Raw genomic sequence first — 15,000 nt, forward strand, 5'->3', positions numbered from 1 at the left:
GTGGCGCCATCCTCCGTGTCCAGAACCGTGTAAGGACACAGAACGTCTGTCTCGAACTGCAGTAGCTGGCCCATGAAGGCCAGGTTTGGGGAGATGACCTGTCGTCGGCGCTTCACGAACTCGAAAGCCTCGTTCAGGCGCACGCGGCGGGCGTGGATTAGATACGCCAGGCAGATTGTGGCCGAGCGGGAGATGCCGGCCTGGCAGTGGACCAGAACTCGACCGCCACTTTCTTTCACTGAATCTGGAAAAGAAAGAAGAACATGGTTATAAGATGGAACTGTTTTACATCTCAGAATATCAATGGAAACAAGTACAGAAGAGTGCAAAAGATTTGACACCCATAACATGCTTTTATCGTTAATTTTTTATAATATTATTAGTATTATTACTATTTAAGTTATTATATAGGTGTTATTGATGGTCCATCTTCATTCCCCGTGGTTTGTGTTGCTTTACTCTGATGTTCTAAAACTCCCCGTCTCTGAGCACGTAAAACGAAATAAAAGACGATTTTCGGTTTCCCATCTTTTCATGTACCATTTTCCAGATTCTCAAAGGGGATACAAACTTTTGCACTCCTCTGTATATACGTTTTAAACATATTAAAAAGCTTTTTCTTGCAGTTTCGTCGCTATCATAACCGCCGACCAAATGAAACAAAAAAAAAAACAGAAATGGAATAAGGAAGAGTCTCTCTGGGGAACTTATTAACTACTCAATCTTGGATCCTGATGTGACTCTACATGAACACTTTATTAAAGACGTTTATTATTGACGATATGATCTCTGTTAAAAATTTTCACGTGCTCTTATTAGATTAAGAACGAGCGCTCCGCTCGATTCAGTCGGCACGTGGTAATTAAACCTTTCTTGATTGACTTTGGTTTTCTTACATATACAGTAAGGCTCAAATTCAGACTTTTTATAAACATTTAACTAAAGGATAAACACACGGTTAAATGAAACTGAGCTCTGCCGCTGCTGCACGTGTCATGTGACATTTAATATCGTTCTCTTTAAACATGTGAAACTGAAACGAAAAACAGGACGTGAAATGATAAAACTGGAGTTTACCGATAAAGTGGATGGCCTTTGGGAAGAGCACTCGGATGTCCGCCGCCATGCTGTCCTCCACCCTCAGGGTCATGTAGCTCAGCTCATGCTCAAACAGATTGGGGCAGGACGAGGAGACGTTAAGGACGGCTGTGATGTTGCAGCGCCTCAGCAGCTCCCTCTGAGACGAATGATGAGCGCTGCCCAGAAACAGAAAGGGCAAGATCTCTACAGGACCCCCCTGTAAAACCACACAGAACACACGCACACACGCACACAGACAAATGTAAGAAAAGTTTTGTTTATCTTTTTCTAAATTAAATGTTTAAAAAAAAACAGGTAGTAATTGATTTTTTTTTGCATTGAAACTCATGTCCCATTATTATATTTTATTATTTCAGATAGTTAGTAACACAAATTCAATGTTGAGATGATTAATGATTGTCTTCTACATGGATTTTGCAAAAAAAAAAAAAAGACCACAAGATTGATTTGTTTTCTTGACATCTAGAGGATAAAAATAAAACTGACTTTTTTTTTTTTTTTTGCACATGATCTTTATTTATAGCTGTGTTATTACATGTATTACAACTATTAAATGTCGATGTTTTCATACCTGATCGTAAAGAGGTGTTGTTCTGCCGGAGACTCGTTGCTCTGACTCGCTCAGCGTCGTTTGAGTCCCACAAACATCCTGTGCACTGATACACAGCTCAGGGTAGAGCGCCAAGAAACCATCGAATCCACCTGGAGATGAACAAATAAACAGATACTCGTTAATAAATCATTGGTTAATGAAGAGGAATACATTTTAAAGCCTATAATGGGATTTAAAATAAAAATAAAGCAGTAATGAAGTGATGAGAACATGTTCAAGTTAATACATTTTTCAATACACTGTTAATGTAAAAGATTTTTCATTGGTGAACTTTAAGTCCATGAAAATATTAATGTTTGGTTTCATTTTCTGGTCTTTACATTTAAACACTTCATTAAGATCACATGGCTGAATGCTGGATAAACATGAATTGGATTTTTCTGATTGATTGATTGGTTGATTGATTGATTTTTTACACTTTTGACTATCCTGACTCGAGCAACTCTGTGTTTATTTACTGTCCAGATTAACTGAGAGAAAAATCATGGCCATTTTGTCCTAATATTGTATATATTGTGCAGCTGTAACACAATATTACTGATAGGTTTTATTTTCCTTTTTTCTCCTTTTAAACTACAATTATCATATCATATAAGCTCACAGTTTAGCTACCAATAATAATAATAATAATAATAATAATAATAATAATAACAACAACAACAACAACAACAATAATAAAATAACAATAATAAAATAACAATAATAATAATAATATCTTTTTTCATTTATTTACGTGACAACTTGGTTTCTTGTGTCTTTTGTGCTAAACTATAGGATTATAATTCTCCTAGTAATAAAAAAATATAATATTTTATAATAAAGAATTTGACATTAGTTTGTTTATATATATTTATATATAATATAATATTATGCACTATATAAAATACCTTGCAGGAAGCAGATCCGCGCCGTGCCCGCGTGCAGCTCTCTCTGGAGCGCGCACAGCACCAGACCCGTCATGCTCTCGCGCTCCAGCTCGGTGACCGCGCGGCTTTTCTCGTCCAGCACCACGATCTGGCGGAACTCCCCTGTGCGCACGCGCCCCAGCAGAGACCTGTCGGCGAGCAGGCAGTCGAGGCGCGCGCCGGATTCCGTGCCACGGCTGCACCTGCGCCGCAGCAGCGAGTTCCACGCGGCGTTGTGCGCGCGGCAGATGTGCGCGCGCGAGAAAGCAAGGAACGGACGGCAGTCCAGCAGCAGCAGCGCCCCGCTGATCTCCGGTGTCACGAGCATCTGCACGAGCTCTTCGCTTGTGATTTCAACCGGTTCTCCGATAACCCCCATTATATTATTATTATTATTATTATTATTATTATTATTATTATTATTATTATTATTATGTATTTTTTTAATTCTTTAATATTTTTCTGTAATTTAATTCAATTTATAAAAGTAAGTAATGTTAAAAAAACTAACTAATAAATAAATAAACACTGAAAAGAAGATTTTTTAGTGAAAATAAATAGTTATAACGTCCTTTAAAAACTTTTATAAACTCTTTTTTTTTCTTTTTCTTGACCTAAAAAACGGATCTGATTGTACGTGTTCCCGTTAGTGCGGTAAATAACCCCTGTAGCTCGGTCATGTCGCTGTGTGAACTGCAGCAGTTGTGTTACTGCGGAGCCGGAAGTGTCAGGCTGTTATTTGTATCACCGCGGCACCGCCTTCTTTTTCCGTTTAAGGAGCGACGTCACGGACGGAAACGCCATGTATGGGCAAGTAGCTTCAACCGGCGCTCCATATTTGGATCGTTGACTCGGTCACGTGACCTCTCCCAGTTCCCACAGGTATGTCGGCGGGCTCTCCGGGGTTACCCTCGGGGTTTTCGAGTGATTTTTAAACATGTGACGGTTTTGTTACTACTACTACTACTACACACACACTCCCACATACACTCCCCCCCCCCCCCCACACACATACACACACATAAACACACATGCACATACACACACACAGCACCAAGAAAAGTAAATGAAAGTTCTAAGTAAATCCCTAGATCATATATGAATCACTGTGTGTGAAGCTGTGACGCAAACGTGTGTGTGTGTGTGTGTGTGTGTGTGTGTGTGTGTGTGTGTGTGTGTGTGTGTGTGTGTGTGTGTGGGCACAATGCAATATGCAGAGACTTTCCATCCAGGTGCAGAAACATGAGGGCTGAATATGAAAGGGCACAACAGTAAAAAAACCAAAACACACAAAACAAAAGGACAGGATGAGATCAAGCAAGCAGTGTTAAAAACATTATAAAATAACACAAAATAATCTTCATTATAACATATATGTATATATGTGTGTGTGTGTGTGTGTGTGTGTGTGTGTATAATGAAGATTATTTTGTTATTTTAAGATATATGTGTGTGTGTGTGTGTGTGTGTGTGTGTGTGTGTTTTTGTATATATATATATATATATATATATATATATATATGTGTGTGTGTGTGTGTGTGTGTGTGTGTGTGTGTGTGTATATATGTTATAATGAAGATTATTTTGTGTTATTTTATCGTGTGTGTGTGTGTGTGTATATATATGTTATAATGAAGATTATTTTGTGTTATTTTATCGTGTGTGTGTGTGTGTGTGTGTGTGTGTGTGTGTGTGTGTGTGTGTATATATGTTATAATGAAGATTATTTTGTGTTATTTCATCATGTTTTTAACACTGACTGCTTTTTGAACTGAATGAATCATAAGCTCACTCATTAACCTCATTAACCTCAACGCTGAGTTTACAAAACAATGGTCCTAGTTGTCCTTGCACTGCCCTAGTTGTCCTGACACACACACACACACACACACACACACACACACACACACACACACACACACACACACACACACACACACACACACACACATATGTACCCGAGAATGAACCTGAACACCAAGTCACTGAGGAAGCCTGTAACAATGAGGCTAGAACAGCGTGAGCACATAAGACATCACAGACGTAAAAGACTTTTGAAATACACTGAAAAAGTGCTCATTCGAGTGCCGGGTGAAGAGGCAGGTCTTTAGTCTTGGTTGTAATACAGCCAGTGAGTCACAGCTCTTCAGACACTCAGTGGAAGTTCATTCTAAGTCAGGGGAAATACAGACTTAAACAACTAACCATAAATCTGTTTACAAATCTGCATGCTTATGATCGATCTGCAAAACTCCTCTCCTTCAAAACAAAGCTCTTTATCATTAAGTGTCCATCATCACTTTACAGTTTACATCACTGCCGAATTCTCAGATCTGGTTGGTCAGAAGGTGGAGGGTTCATTTCCTATATAATTGCCATCGCAGGTTTATTTGTTAAAATCGTGTTGTTATTTACAAAATGGTAAAGGTTTAATTTATCATTTACAGAATGAGTCTCCAGCATCTGTGCTTTGTAGCAGAAAGTTTTCCTCCATGGGAAAGAGAAAAAAAACAACAGACGTGTTCTGCTATAAATGTTATTATAAACGGATAAAAAAAAGCACACTGTGATTCCATGATACTTGAATAAGTAAAAAGTTGTAAGTGCTGGCAAATTACTTAGGTATAAGAGGAATAAAACATCGGGCTGCATCACAACATCTGCTGATTGATTATTTTTTCGTAGCAGGAATGTTTTTCTCACTAGATTTAAAAATTTAGGGCATTTGATTTGCCAATAGAAAAGAAATAATGTCTAGACATGATCTTACTTTTGATAATTTGTTCTATATTGCATGTCAATAAATCAGGCAAGATGTACAGATCTCTCTCTCTCTCTCTCTCTCTCTCTCTCTCTCTCTCTCTCTCTCTCTCTAGTTGTTTCATTTCACTTCCTTTGCTTTGCACTTGCAGGATTTGTTCAGGTTTTCAGTTCACTTCTTCAGTTCACTTTCTCAGATATACTTTTTTGGTAGTATTCGTCAGGTTTCCCTGAATTTCACCTCCATGGATTTGAAGCTACAAAAAAAAAAGGTTACAATATCACACAATCATCTTGGCATCATCACGCTTGCTTCATGACTTACAGTAACATCAACGTTGCCTCATGTTTATACATCACCACGCAGTAGGGCTTCAGTATCTGTTCCAGTTGTGCTAACTAAAAAATGATGACTTAATTAAATACATAAATAGACAAACAAACAAACAAACAAATAAATAAATAACAAAATGGTTTTTAAATCACACACACACACACACACACACACACACACACACACACACACACACACACACACACACACACACACACACACACACACACACACTATCCACTGTGTATGTGAAAATATCTTAAACACAGACCATATTTTTAATATTACTCATTATGACCATGATCTCATAATTAGGAAACTACTGTATTAAACCCATGTGGTTGAAACGCAATCTAGCATAATCTAATAAACACTATCACTCCAAAACAGAACTTATTTCCAACCAGTAAAAACAACCGACGAGCAGACCGACACATGAACCTGTTTTGAACATTTATTGATATTAACGTATTTTCTGATGTTCTGGAAGCCCCGCCCCCTTCCACCCGTCTCACAGCTCTCAGAGCCTCGTAGTGCGTCTTTACTTTCCGTCAGTGTGAAAGGAAAAAGATCTGAAATCGTTAGTATGCTAACCGATTTTAGTTCAGTTCATGATCGATAAAACAAACATTATCTCAAATTATAAATACGTCATATTAGGTTCAACATCAGCCAACTAAATTTAATAGGTAAAAAAGTTCATTACAAAAGAGCAGAAAGGATTAAACCCACGACCAAAGGCTAAAATGTAACGCTTTAGAAATAATGTGAATGTTGATGATAATTAAAAATGTTTTCAAATATCACGTTTAATCCGTTTCAATAGAAAGAGAAATGTAAAAGTTTTGTAAAAGGATTATAGCAGAAATTATGTAGTGTTATGATTTAGCGCACATCTCTGTGGAATCAGTGAAAAAAAACATCATCCAGTTCAGTTTCTGTGAATGGCACCACCAACAAGCAGCTCCCGACTACACAGCCTTTGTGATTTACACAAAGAATATTGACCTGATACTAATGTATTTAGCACAACAACCCTTATAAATCTAGCGCAAAACTGACGATGCACAAAGACACTAAACACGCCTTGGTTGATTTGGCACGAAGGGGAAAATTATGCCCAAAGCTTTCCTTTGAAGTTTCCTTTCCTCTCTGTTTTATGTTTCTATTTAAACCCGCCTGAAGCTAAGACGTTTTGGGTCACATGAGTTGTAAAAATACGGTGAGGTCATCCCGGGGCAGCGATCTGCAAAAAGCTTGGAAGCCATGTGAGAGTGTAGGAGACAAAGTGATGATTATCCCACACTGCGTTGAGGCAAAAGCCTGATGCTCTTTGGACGAGCTCTTACACAGTTATTTGTGATACCACAGTAACTCATCGGTACGAAAGCCTTCACTGATTTAATCACGGACTTACACATCTGCTTTCAGCCTAAAAAGAGACAAATCAAAGAAGAGGAGGACAAAAGAGGAGCAGGAGTAGGAGGAGGATCCTCCTACGATTTCTTTGTTTCCCCTGGTGCTGTCTGCGATATACAGCTGAGCTCAGCGTCAGACGCACTCCTTTGCTCCCTCCTTCAGTCTTTCACCATGTAATTTCCCTTAAACTCTACACTCACTGAAAAACAGTCATGTTTCACACTTACCTGCTGTGAAGAAAAAGGATGAGATGTTTTATTCCCTGCGAAAGTAGAAAAAGAAAAGTACAGAAAAGTACAGAAAAGAAACCGACTCACCAGGCATACAGTACACGGCAGGCCTGACCGATAGACGCAGAGGAACTTATCTAAGCTCTTCCTGTCTTTAAAGCGAATAAATACATAACATTAAGGTTGTTGGCATTTACTTCATCTTATATGGCATTAAAGTGGGTTATGGTTTACTTGAAAGACAACATCAGTATCACCAGTGAAATGAAAGTAGAAATAATGAGTCAGAAATGTAGTCAACTTGGGAAAGTCAATTGCTCAACTTTTAAAAGTATAAAAACCAAATTGTCAGTGTTTGTAAACTTAAAGTGGTATTCAGATGTTCATTAAATTCATGAAAAAGTGTTTAAAATCTGTGACTTTAAAAAAAAATACAACTAAAACAATTATTAATTATTTTTTAACAAGTTTATTTGGTTTCATTCCCCAAAAATCTTAACAAGCTAGTAGCCTAATTGAAACCACTATATCTTTGAGCAGGCAGTGACTACGGATGAATGAATGAATGAATGAATGAATGAATGAATGAAGGTGTGTAAACCTTCCACAAAACCTTCCTTTGCATACTTTATACAAGATACTTACATCCCTGATGCATGCATCTGGTCTCAACCAGAACAGCGCAGTATCTGTATTTGTATCCATTTAGAACAAAAGGATCTGTTCATTCTGAAACGTATATTTACGTACGTTATGTGTAATAGTTATAAGGATATAAGGCTCAGCCGTAATGGTTTCATATCAGTAACGCTGAGTAATTTCTAGGTTTACATCCAGCTGTCTCTGCTGCTGAACACAGTAACCGCAGTTTTTATATCTGAGGAAGTTATGTTCAGTTTTTTACTCTTTGACCCAAACATCATCGCCTTCAGTATGAGTTTTAACAATTTCTTAAATTAAATTTTTTCCCCCCATAATGTTAAACATGTCATCTTTACCTGAACAGATGGTGAAGGATTAATGCTAAGCTTCATAACTACACACACAAACACACACACACACACACACACACACACACACACACACACACACACACACACACACACACACACACACACGTACACAAACACACACACTCACACACAAACATACTCACACACACAAACATGCAAACACACACACACATTCACATACATACAGTACAAACACACACATACACACAAACATTCTCCCACACATACACAAACATACAAACACAAACACACACGCATCCTGTCTGCCATTTCATCATCAAACATTTTCCTGTGTTTCCAGTGAATGAACATGTGACAAAAGGTTAAATAAACTGTAAGCGTGTGTGTGTGTGTGTGTGTGTGGGCTGCTGGAGAGTATGTGTGATCGGATGAAGCAGGTGTGTCTGTTTTCAGGAGACATGCATGTGCGTAAGCGTTTGCGTTGGTGAGTGTGCGGATGAACTTGTGTCTGTGTGTTTGGGTGGAGTGTGACGGTGGAGATGTGGGCCGTTTGCGTGGTTAGTGTGACAGGAAGCCTATAGCTTCTTGACTTCCTGTTGAGCCGGCGGTGGAAAGTATACACACACACACACACACACACACACACACACACACACATACACAGAGTGTTGAAGGCTACAGCATCACTTGTGCCCTCACATCCTATGAATCTGATAACACAGGAACACTTAAAATAGTCAGAGGAACTTTCCAACAGGTGACATCAGATAACGTCAGAACGCTAATTCGCCGTTGGTTAAGTGAGAGTACACAGAGAAAGTTTGTGTACTGTGGATGAAAGTTTGTGAATACTTACAGCAGATCTCTGCTTGGGTTTTATTTAAGTAAAAAAAATACTAAAACAGACTAAACTACAGTTTTATGCTACAAACACTTGTTGTACTGTATACACTGTGTATATTTCCTGTGTTAAATATAATTTATTAATTCCATATGCCTCGCTGATATTAATAATCATACTGTATATTGTCTGGTGGTTAATAGTCACACTTTGGCTAGCGCATGTTAGAGGGAAATATTCAGTGACGAGCTGAAGCTGAGTTATAAGTTATTTTCCGATAGTTTCACGTCCTGATGTGTTTCGTTCCGTCTTACATAAAAGCGATTTGTAAATGGATGTAATTTTTTAAAAAATAAAAAAGAATGACTCATACTTTCTATATGTTTACAGTTACCACAAAACAAAACAAGATAGTTCCTGTTCCCTCAACCGTCATTCCCACACCAACCTGTCTTTTGGTCTCGTTCTTGCAGTTATCTAAAAAAAAACCAAAAAAAAAACCCACACGTTTAGTGAAAAACAGTCTCCCGAGAACCGCTGCTCCTCAGTCTTAAAGAATTTCCCTGTTAGAGCTTTACGGTACATGTGATACGTTGAGACACTGAAAACTCCTTCGGGGTTTAATGACGGTGTCTTTTTTAATGTTCGATTTGTTTGTATAGCGCTTTTAAGTCCTGTAAAGTTTAAAATTAAGTTATTTTTCTCTATCATTTATCTCCCTATCCCTTATGATCAAGCTTGAGGTGATGGTGGTGTGGAAAAACTCCCTGAGATGATATAATTAAGAAACCTTGAGAGGAACCAGACTCAGAAAGAAACCTCATTCTCATTTCGGTGACACTGGAGAGTAAATAATGTCCTTTCTACAATGGTTTAGAGAGGTATTTACGACCCATTTACTCCATACTGTACATAACATTCTGTCTCAAGATCTTTATCGCGTGACAGACGCTTCTGGGTATCAGTACAGAATCTCCATCTACAGAGCTTTGTGGTTTTTACACTGATGATACTTACTGTAGCAAAACAAGGGAAGCCATGTCAGTTTAGTTCTTTATGTTTGGGGGCCTTGCACCGAGGCCCAGCGGTGTGGCAGCATGACGTTGCCTGGGCTAAACCCCTATTTTTCGATCAGCACTTGGCTCTTGATGGCACAGAGCCATCTCTGACTCTTCTAAAGGCTGAGAATTTATATATAAATACAGTATATGCAGGGAATTTAGACCCTTATTTAGAACTATGCAACAAAACTCTTTATGGAGTTAGACGGAGTTAAATGAGTTCATTTTCAGTTCACCTTAACAAAAGTTAAGTATTAAGTTGTACTTTGTCTTCCTTTAAAGAAGTCTCGTCACATTTATATGAACATCATTACAGCTACAATTAAAACGAATAGAAAATGAATCCACACCGTCTAACGAATCAGAATCGAGCATCCAGCGACTCCGCGGTATATCTGAGCGTCACAACTAAACTCGGTATAAATGATTGTTATGATCGTGTAGTGATTATGATAGACATCACAGCGGAATCTTCTCACCCCCTACACTCTCAATTTCACTTGTTAGCTTCTACATCTACAGTATCAGATGTCATTTGTGCCGATGGCTCATAGGATATTGAAGGTGTTGTTGTGTTGATGTCCTTGTTTGTACTGTAAAATACTACAAAAAAAAAAAAAATTGAAGCCAAAGACAAATTTTCATCTTGTGGACAATAAAACTAACTAACTAACTAACTAACTAACTAACTAACTAACTAACTAACTAACTAACTAACTAACTAACTAACTAACTAACTAACTAACTAACTAATGTTTATTTATTTATTTATTTTAATTTTTTTTTTTTTTTACAAATGCTTATTGTATTTCTGAAATTTGGACTAAAAGCTATATAAGTAATAAATTTGTCCATTTTGAAAACACATTATTTGAAGCCAAAGACAAATTTTCTTGTGGACAATAAAACTAACTAACTAACTAGCTAGCTAACTAACTAACTAATGTTTATTTATTTATTTATTTATTTATTTTTACAAATGCTTATTATATTTCTGAAATTTGGACTAAAAGCTATATAAGTAATAAATTTGTCCATTTTGAAAACACATTATTAAAATAAATAAAAGTCATATAAAACCAATTCTTACACTCCTAAATCGTTATAAATATACTAATAACGCAGTGATTTGTTTGTATTGATAAAGTGGTACCACACCAAACATATGATATGCCAGGAAATATTTGGTTAAACTGATAAACCGATAAAGTTTACCGACATGACACGTGACAAATTAAAGGAAAATCCCCAGCCATAAATGAAAGGAATTTCCCTCCTTGAGTTTGGGAGATTTTGCTTGTGTGTTTTTAGGAGAAGGGAAGTGGAACTGCAAATCAATACCGCACTTCATCTCACCGATCGACTTTATCCTTATTACATGTCTATCACTGAGGTCATTACTGTGTAATAAATAAAAACAGAATGAACAAATAAAGCATTAATAAATAACAAGTATTTATCCTAACACGTTTACTCGGATTCGCGTTCGTGTGTTAAAAGTAGCTGAATTTAAATGTAATTTTTTTGAACTTTACAGAGCTTCCTAAATGTTCTCCAAAATAAGGTTTATAAATAGTGTTAGAATAATATTAATAATCTTTTCGATGACCATGCCAATAAACAGAAATAAAGCGGAAATAAACCCGCTATGACTCAGTGTACGATCATTTCTGTTTAAACAGGATAATTCTAAAGGGCTCGTAATCTTTTTCTTTCGGCCGCCGCTGAAGTAGACGTGTAGTGTGGAATAATCTGTATGTGGGTTTTGGTTATTTTTATTAACAGACGAGATGACTGTGCACGGATACAGATCACCTAAAATAGACCTTTATCTTAGTTGAAAAATCTGTTAGTCACCTATGTGAGGGTGTGTTTTCATGTCAGAAATCAGTTGATCATTTCTTCCTGAATCGCTTGCACATGTTTTAAACAAATGCTTTGACTTAGACACCCGTTTAGGCCAAGAGATTAATCCTGGACCGAGTCGACGTCGGTCCCTGAACCGATCCGGCGAACACTGGGACTGTGTTACCCTGAATTTGTCGCTTGCTACAAATAAACAATTTAGGAATTATTAAACATTTCTATTCAACTTTCCACTATTCCACCTGCATAAATAACATGATGTGTTTCATGTAAATTAAATGGGATGTACAGTACGTAAGTGTTTAGTATTAGGGCATGTCGTAGGCATCGGAAGGAAATAAAGACCGAGTGGGCGAGAGCTGGTGTCCACTTTGCTAAAACTCAAATGGTTGCCCTAAAATGGTGTCATCGTGATTTGATGTAAAATAGCAGTTTTATGAATCACACATAGATTCATTCATAGGTCATTACATAGGCCCATGTGCGGTTATGCTACAGTATGATATGAGGATAAGAAAGACGTCCAGTTTTGTCAGATTAGTCAGGAAATAATCTGTGGACAGGATGTCCCTAAACCGCGACCCTAACTCAGCAACAATCGGATCTAAATCTGTCTCTGTAAATAGGCCACGATAAAACAGGAAGTGCCACACACAATCTGGCGGTTAAGTACGCTGATTTGCAAAAAAGGGGGAAGTTCTGGGAAAAAAAAACAAGCGATTTAGAGTTTGATTTGTGCCGGCTTTATAGAGTAGACAATCCCCGGGATTAACCAGGCTGCTGGTAATATTAAATCTAGGAGAAAAAAAACCTAAATGTACCAGATTTATTTTCCAGTTCACGTCACTCGATCGCTTACGGACGCATCAAAAATCATCACGCAATCATTCCACTTATTCTGATGATTGTTGTGAGAAAAAAAAAAGGTTTAATATTTAATAACCAGCAGCATGTCAGAAAACACAGCATGAAAATAATAGCCACGTGCTGCATGTGGCTTTGGAATTTTTCTACCTCACAGAGATTATATGTGTGTTACAAAAGATTTGTCAAGACAGTGCAAAAATAAGAATCTTTGCTAAAGAAGGAACCTGTAGTGGTGAAAAAAAGCTTCTAAAAGGGCCTGTTTTTGCCATTTTCATATATCGTGTAGAATCCTGTCTCTTCTCCTTAATCTTGTGTTCTGTCCATCTTCCACCGCTTCGGCTTTCTTTTGCCGCCTCATCGTCGTCCTGCCAGCGAGACGTGAAAACAAAGTGACAGAATGAAACCAAGTCATAATGAAACATATGAATACGTTCTGTTAAAATTCTGAAGGTCACACTCGTGTAAGAGATGCAAGCGTTAAAGGCGAGTCATTCGAGCTGTGAGAAAATTCCCCAAAAATAGAACCTAGTATTAGAGCAGTGACAGAGTTCTCGCAGTGAGGCTGCTGCATCAATACTGACTCACAGCTTACTCATCGCATGCTGCAACCACGCTGTAATGCTGTTCTAGTTTGTGTCCATCACACCATTTATCTGTCTGTCCATTTATCTGTCTGTCCTTCTATCTGTCTGTCCATCAATCCATTCTTTCATCCATCCATACACACATAAATCCATTTGTCCATTTATTTGTCCATCCATCCATCCATCCATCCATCCATCCATCTATCTGTTAATCATTTTGTTTATCCATTCATCTATCCATCCATCCATTAATCCATTCGTCCATTTATCCATCCATACATCCATCCAACTGTTAATCATTTTCTTTATCCATTCATCTATCCATCCATCCATTAATCCATTCGTCCAACTACTTATCCATCCATCCATCCATCCATCCATCCATCCATCCATCCATCCATCCATCCATCCATCCATCCATCCATCCATCCATCCAACTGTTAATCATTTTGTTTATCCATTCATCTATCCATCCATCCATTAATCCATTCGTCCAACTATTTATCCATCCATCCATCCATCCATCCATCCATCCATCCATTTGTAAATCCATATGTCTATTTGCCATCCATCCATCCATCCATCCATCCATCCATCCATCCATTTGTAAATCCATATGTCTATTTGCCATCCATCTATCCATTCACCTGTAAATCCATGTGTCTATCTATCTATCTATCTATCTATCTATCTATCTATCTATCTATCTATCTATCTATCTATCTATCTATCTATCTATCTATCTATCTATCTATCTATCTATCTATCTATCCGTCCGTCCATCCATCTATTTGTCCAACTGTTTGTCCATCCATCCGTCATCCATATATCCATCCTTCCATCCATCCATCCATCCATCCATCCATCCATCCATCCATCCATCCATCCATCCATTCATTAATACATTTATCCATTACATATCATTGACCCCTAATAGAGACTGCTGAATTTTTTTTTATTTTTATAATAGCAGCCTCAGACAGTCTGTAATTCAAATCATGATGAAAAATCATATTAATGCACTTATTCTATTATGCTATAATTTCTATAGTAACAGCTCATTAAAAGGAATTTCTACAACAGTCTCTTCGAATCATCTATACAAGTTGTTACTTAACAAAGATAAAGAGCGTTAGAGTGTAACTGTTGATGTGATGATGTATTTCTGCAAGAGGACGTAAGTTTCTGTGATTTTTACAGTGAGTACGTTTTCCACCACAGGAAAACGTCCTGGTGTGGAGTGTTTTCTTATCATCCTCCCAGACTTACACAGTGCACAGGATGATGGCCAGGCTGCCTGAGAGGGTCAGGACTGTGAGAAGAGCCAGAGTGATGATCAGAGTGTCTGTGTGAAGCTGGACATGTCTCACATCCTCATGTGGGAGGGAAGGAAGTGTAGGGATCTGTCTTGGGGGTGAAGTGGGTGTGGGCGTGACTGAGAGAGA

The 15,000-nt window shown here is 37.8% G+C and overlaps 2 protein-coding genes across 10 annotated transcripts in view; both read right to left on the bottom strand.

The window, feature by feature from the left end:
* dusp2 (dual specificity phosphatase 2) overlaps positions 1 to 3,499 on the bottom strand; it is a 4,909-nt gene extending 1,410 nt beyond the window's left edge. Inside the window, exons 1-4 of the mRNA XM_027151906.2 lie at positions 2,602 to 3,499; positions 1,673 to 1,803; positions 1,078 to 1,297; positions 1 to 244 (exon numbers count right to left, since the gene is read on the bottom strand). The exon at positions 1 to 244 is cut by the window's left edge and continues 1,410 nt beyond it. Of these exons, the coding sequence (XP_027007707.1) occupies positions 1 to 244; positions 1,078 to 1,297; positions 1,673 to 1,803; positions 2,602 to 2,998 (992 nt within the window). The 5' untranslated portion in view covers positions 2,999 to 3,499. The remainder of the gene's footprint in view (positions 245 to 1,077; positions 1,298 to 1,672; positions 1,804 to 2,601) is intronic.
* A 9,332-nt stretch (positions 3,500 to 12,831) lies between these two features.
* The window catches only part of LOC113645915 (izumo sperm-egg fusion protein 1), an 11,461-nt gene continuing 9,292 nt past the window's right edge, over positions 12,832 to 15,000 (bottom strand). For all 9 annotated transcript variants that reach the window (XM_047800112.1, XM_027151883.2, XM_027151873.2 and 6 more), the window contains 2 exons: positions 14,825 to 14,990; positions 12,832 to 13,336 (listed from right to left, as the gene is read on the bottom strand). In XM_047800112.1, the coding sequence (XP_047656068.1) occupies positions 13,243 to 13,336; positions 14,825 to 14,990 (260 nt within the window). In that variant the 3' untranslated portion in view covers positions 12,832 to 13,242. The remainder of the gene's footprint in view (positions 13,337 to 14,824; positions 14,991 to 15,000) is intronic.

The sequence above is a fragment of the Tachysurus fulvidraco genome, chromosome 14, assembly GCF_022655615.1.
Source record: "Tachysurus fulvidraco isolate hzauxx_2018 chromosome 14, HZAU_PFXX_2.0, whole genome shotgun sequence".
Classification (NCBI taxonomy): domain Eukaryota; kingdom Metazoa; phylum Chordata; class Actinopteri; order Siluriformes; family Bagridae; genus Tachysurus; species Tachysurus fulvidraco.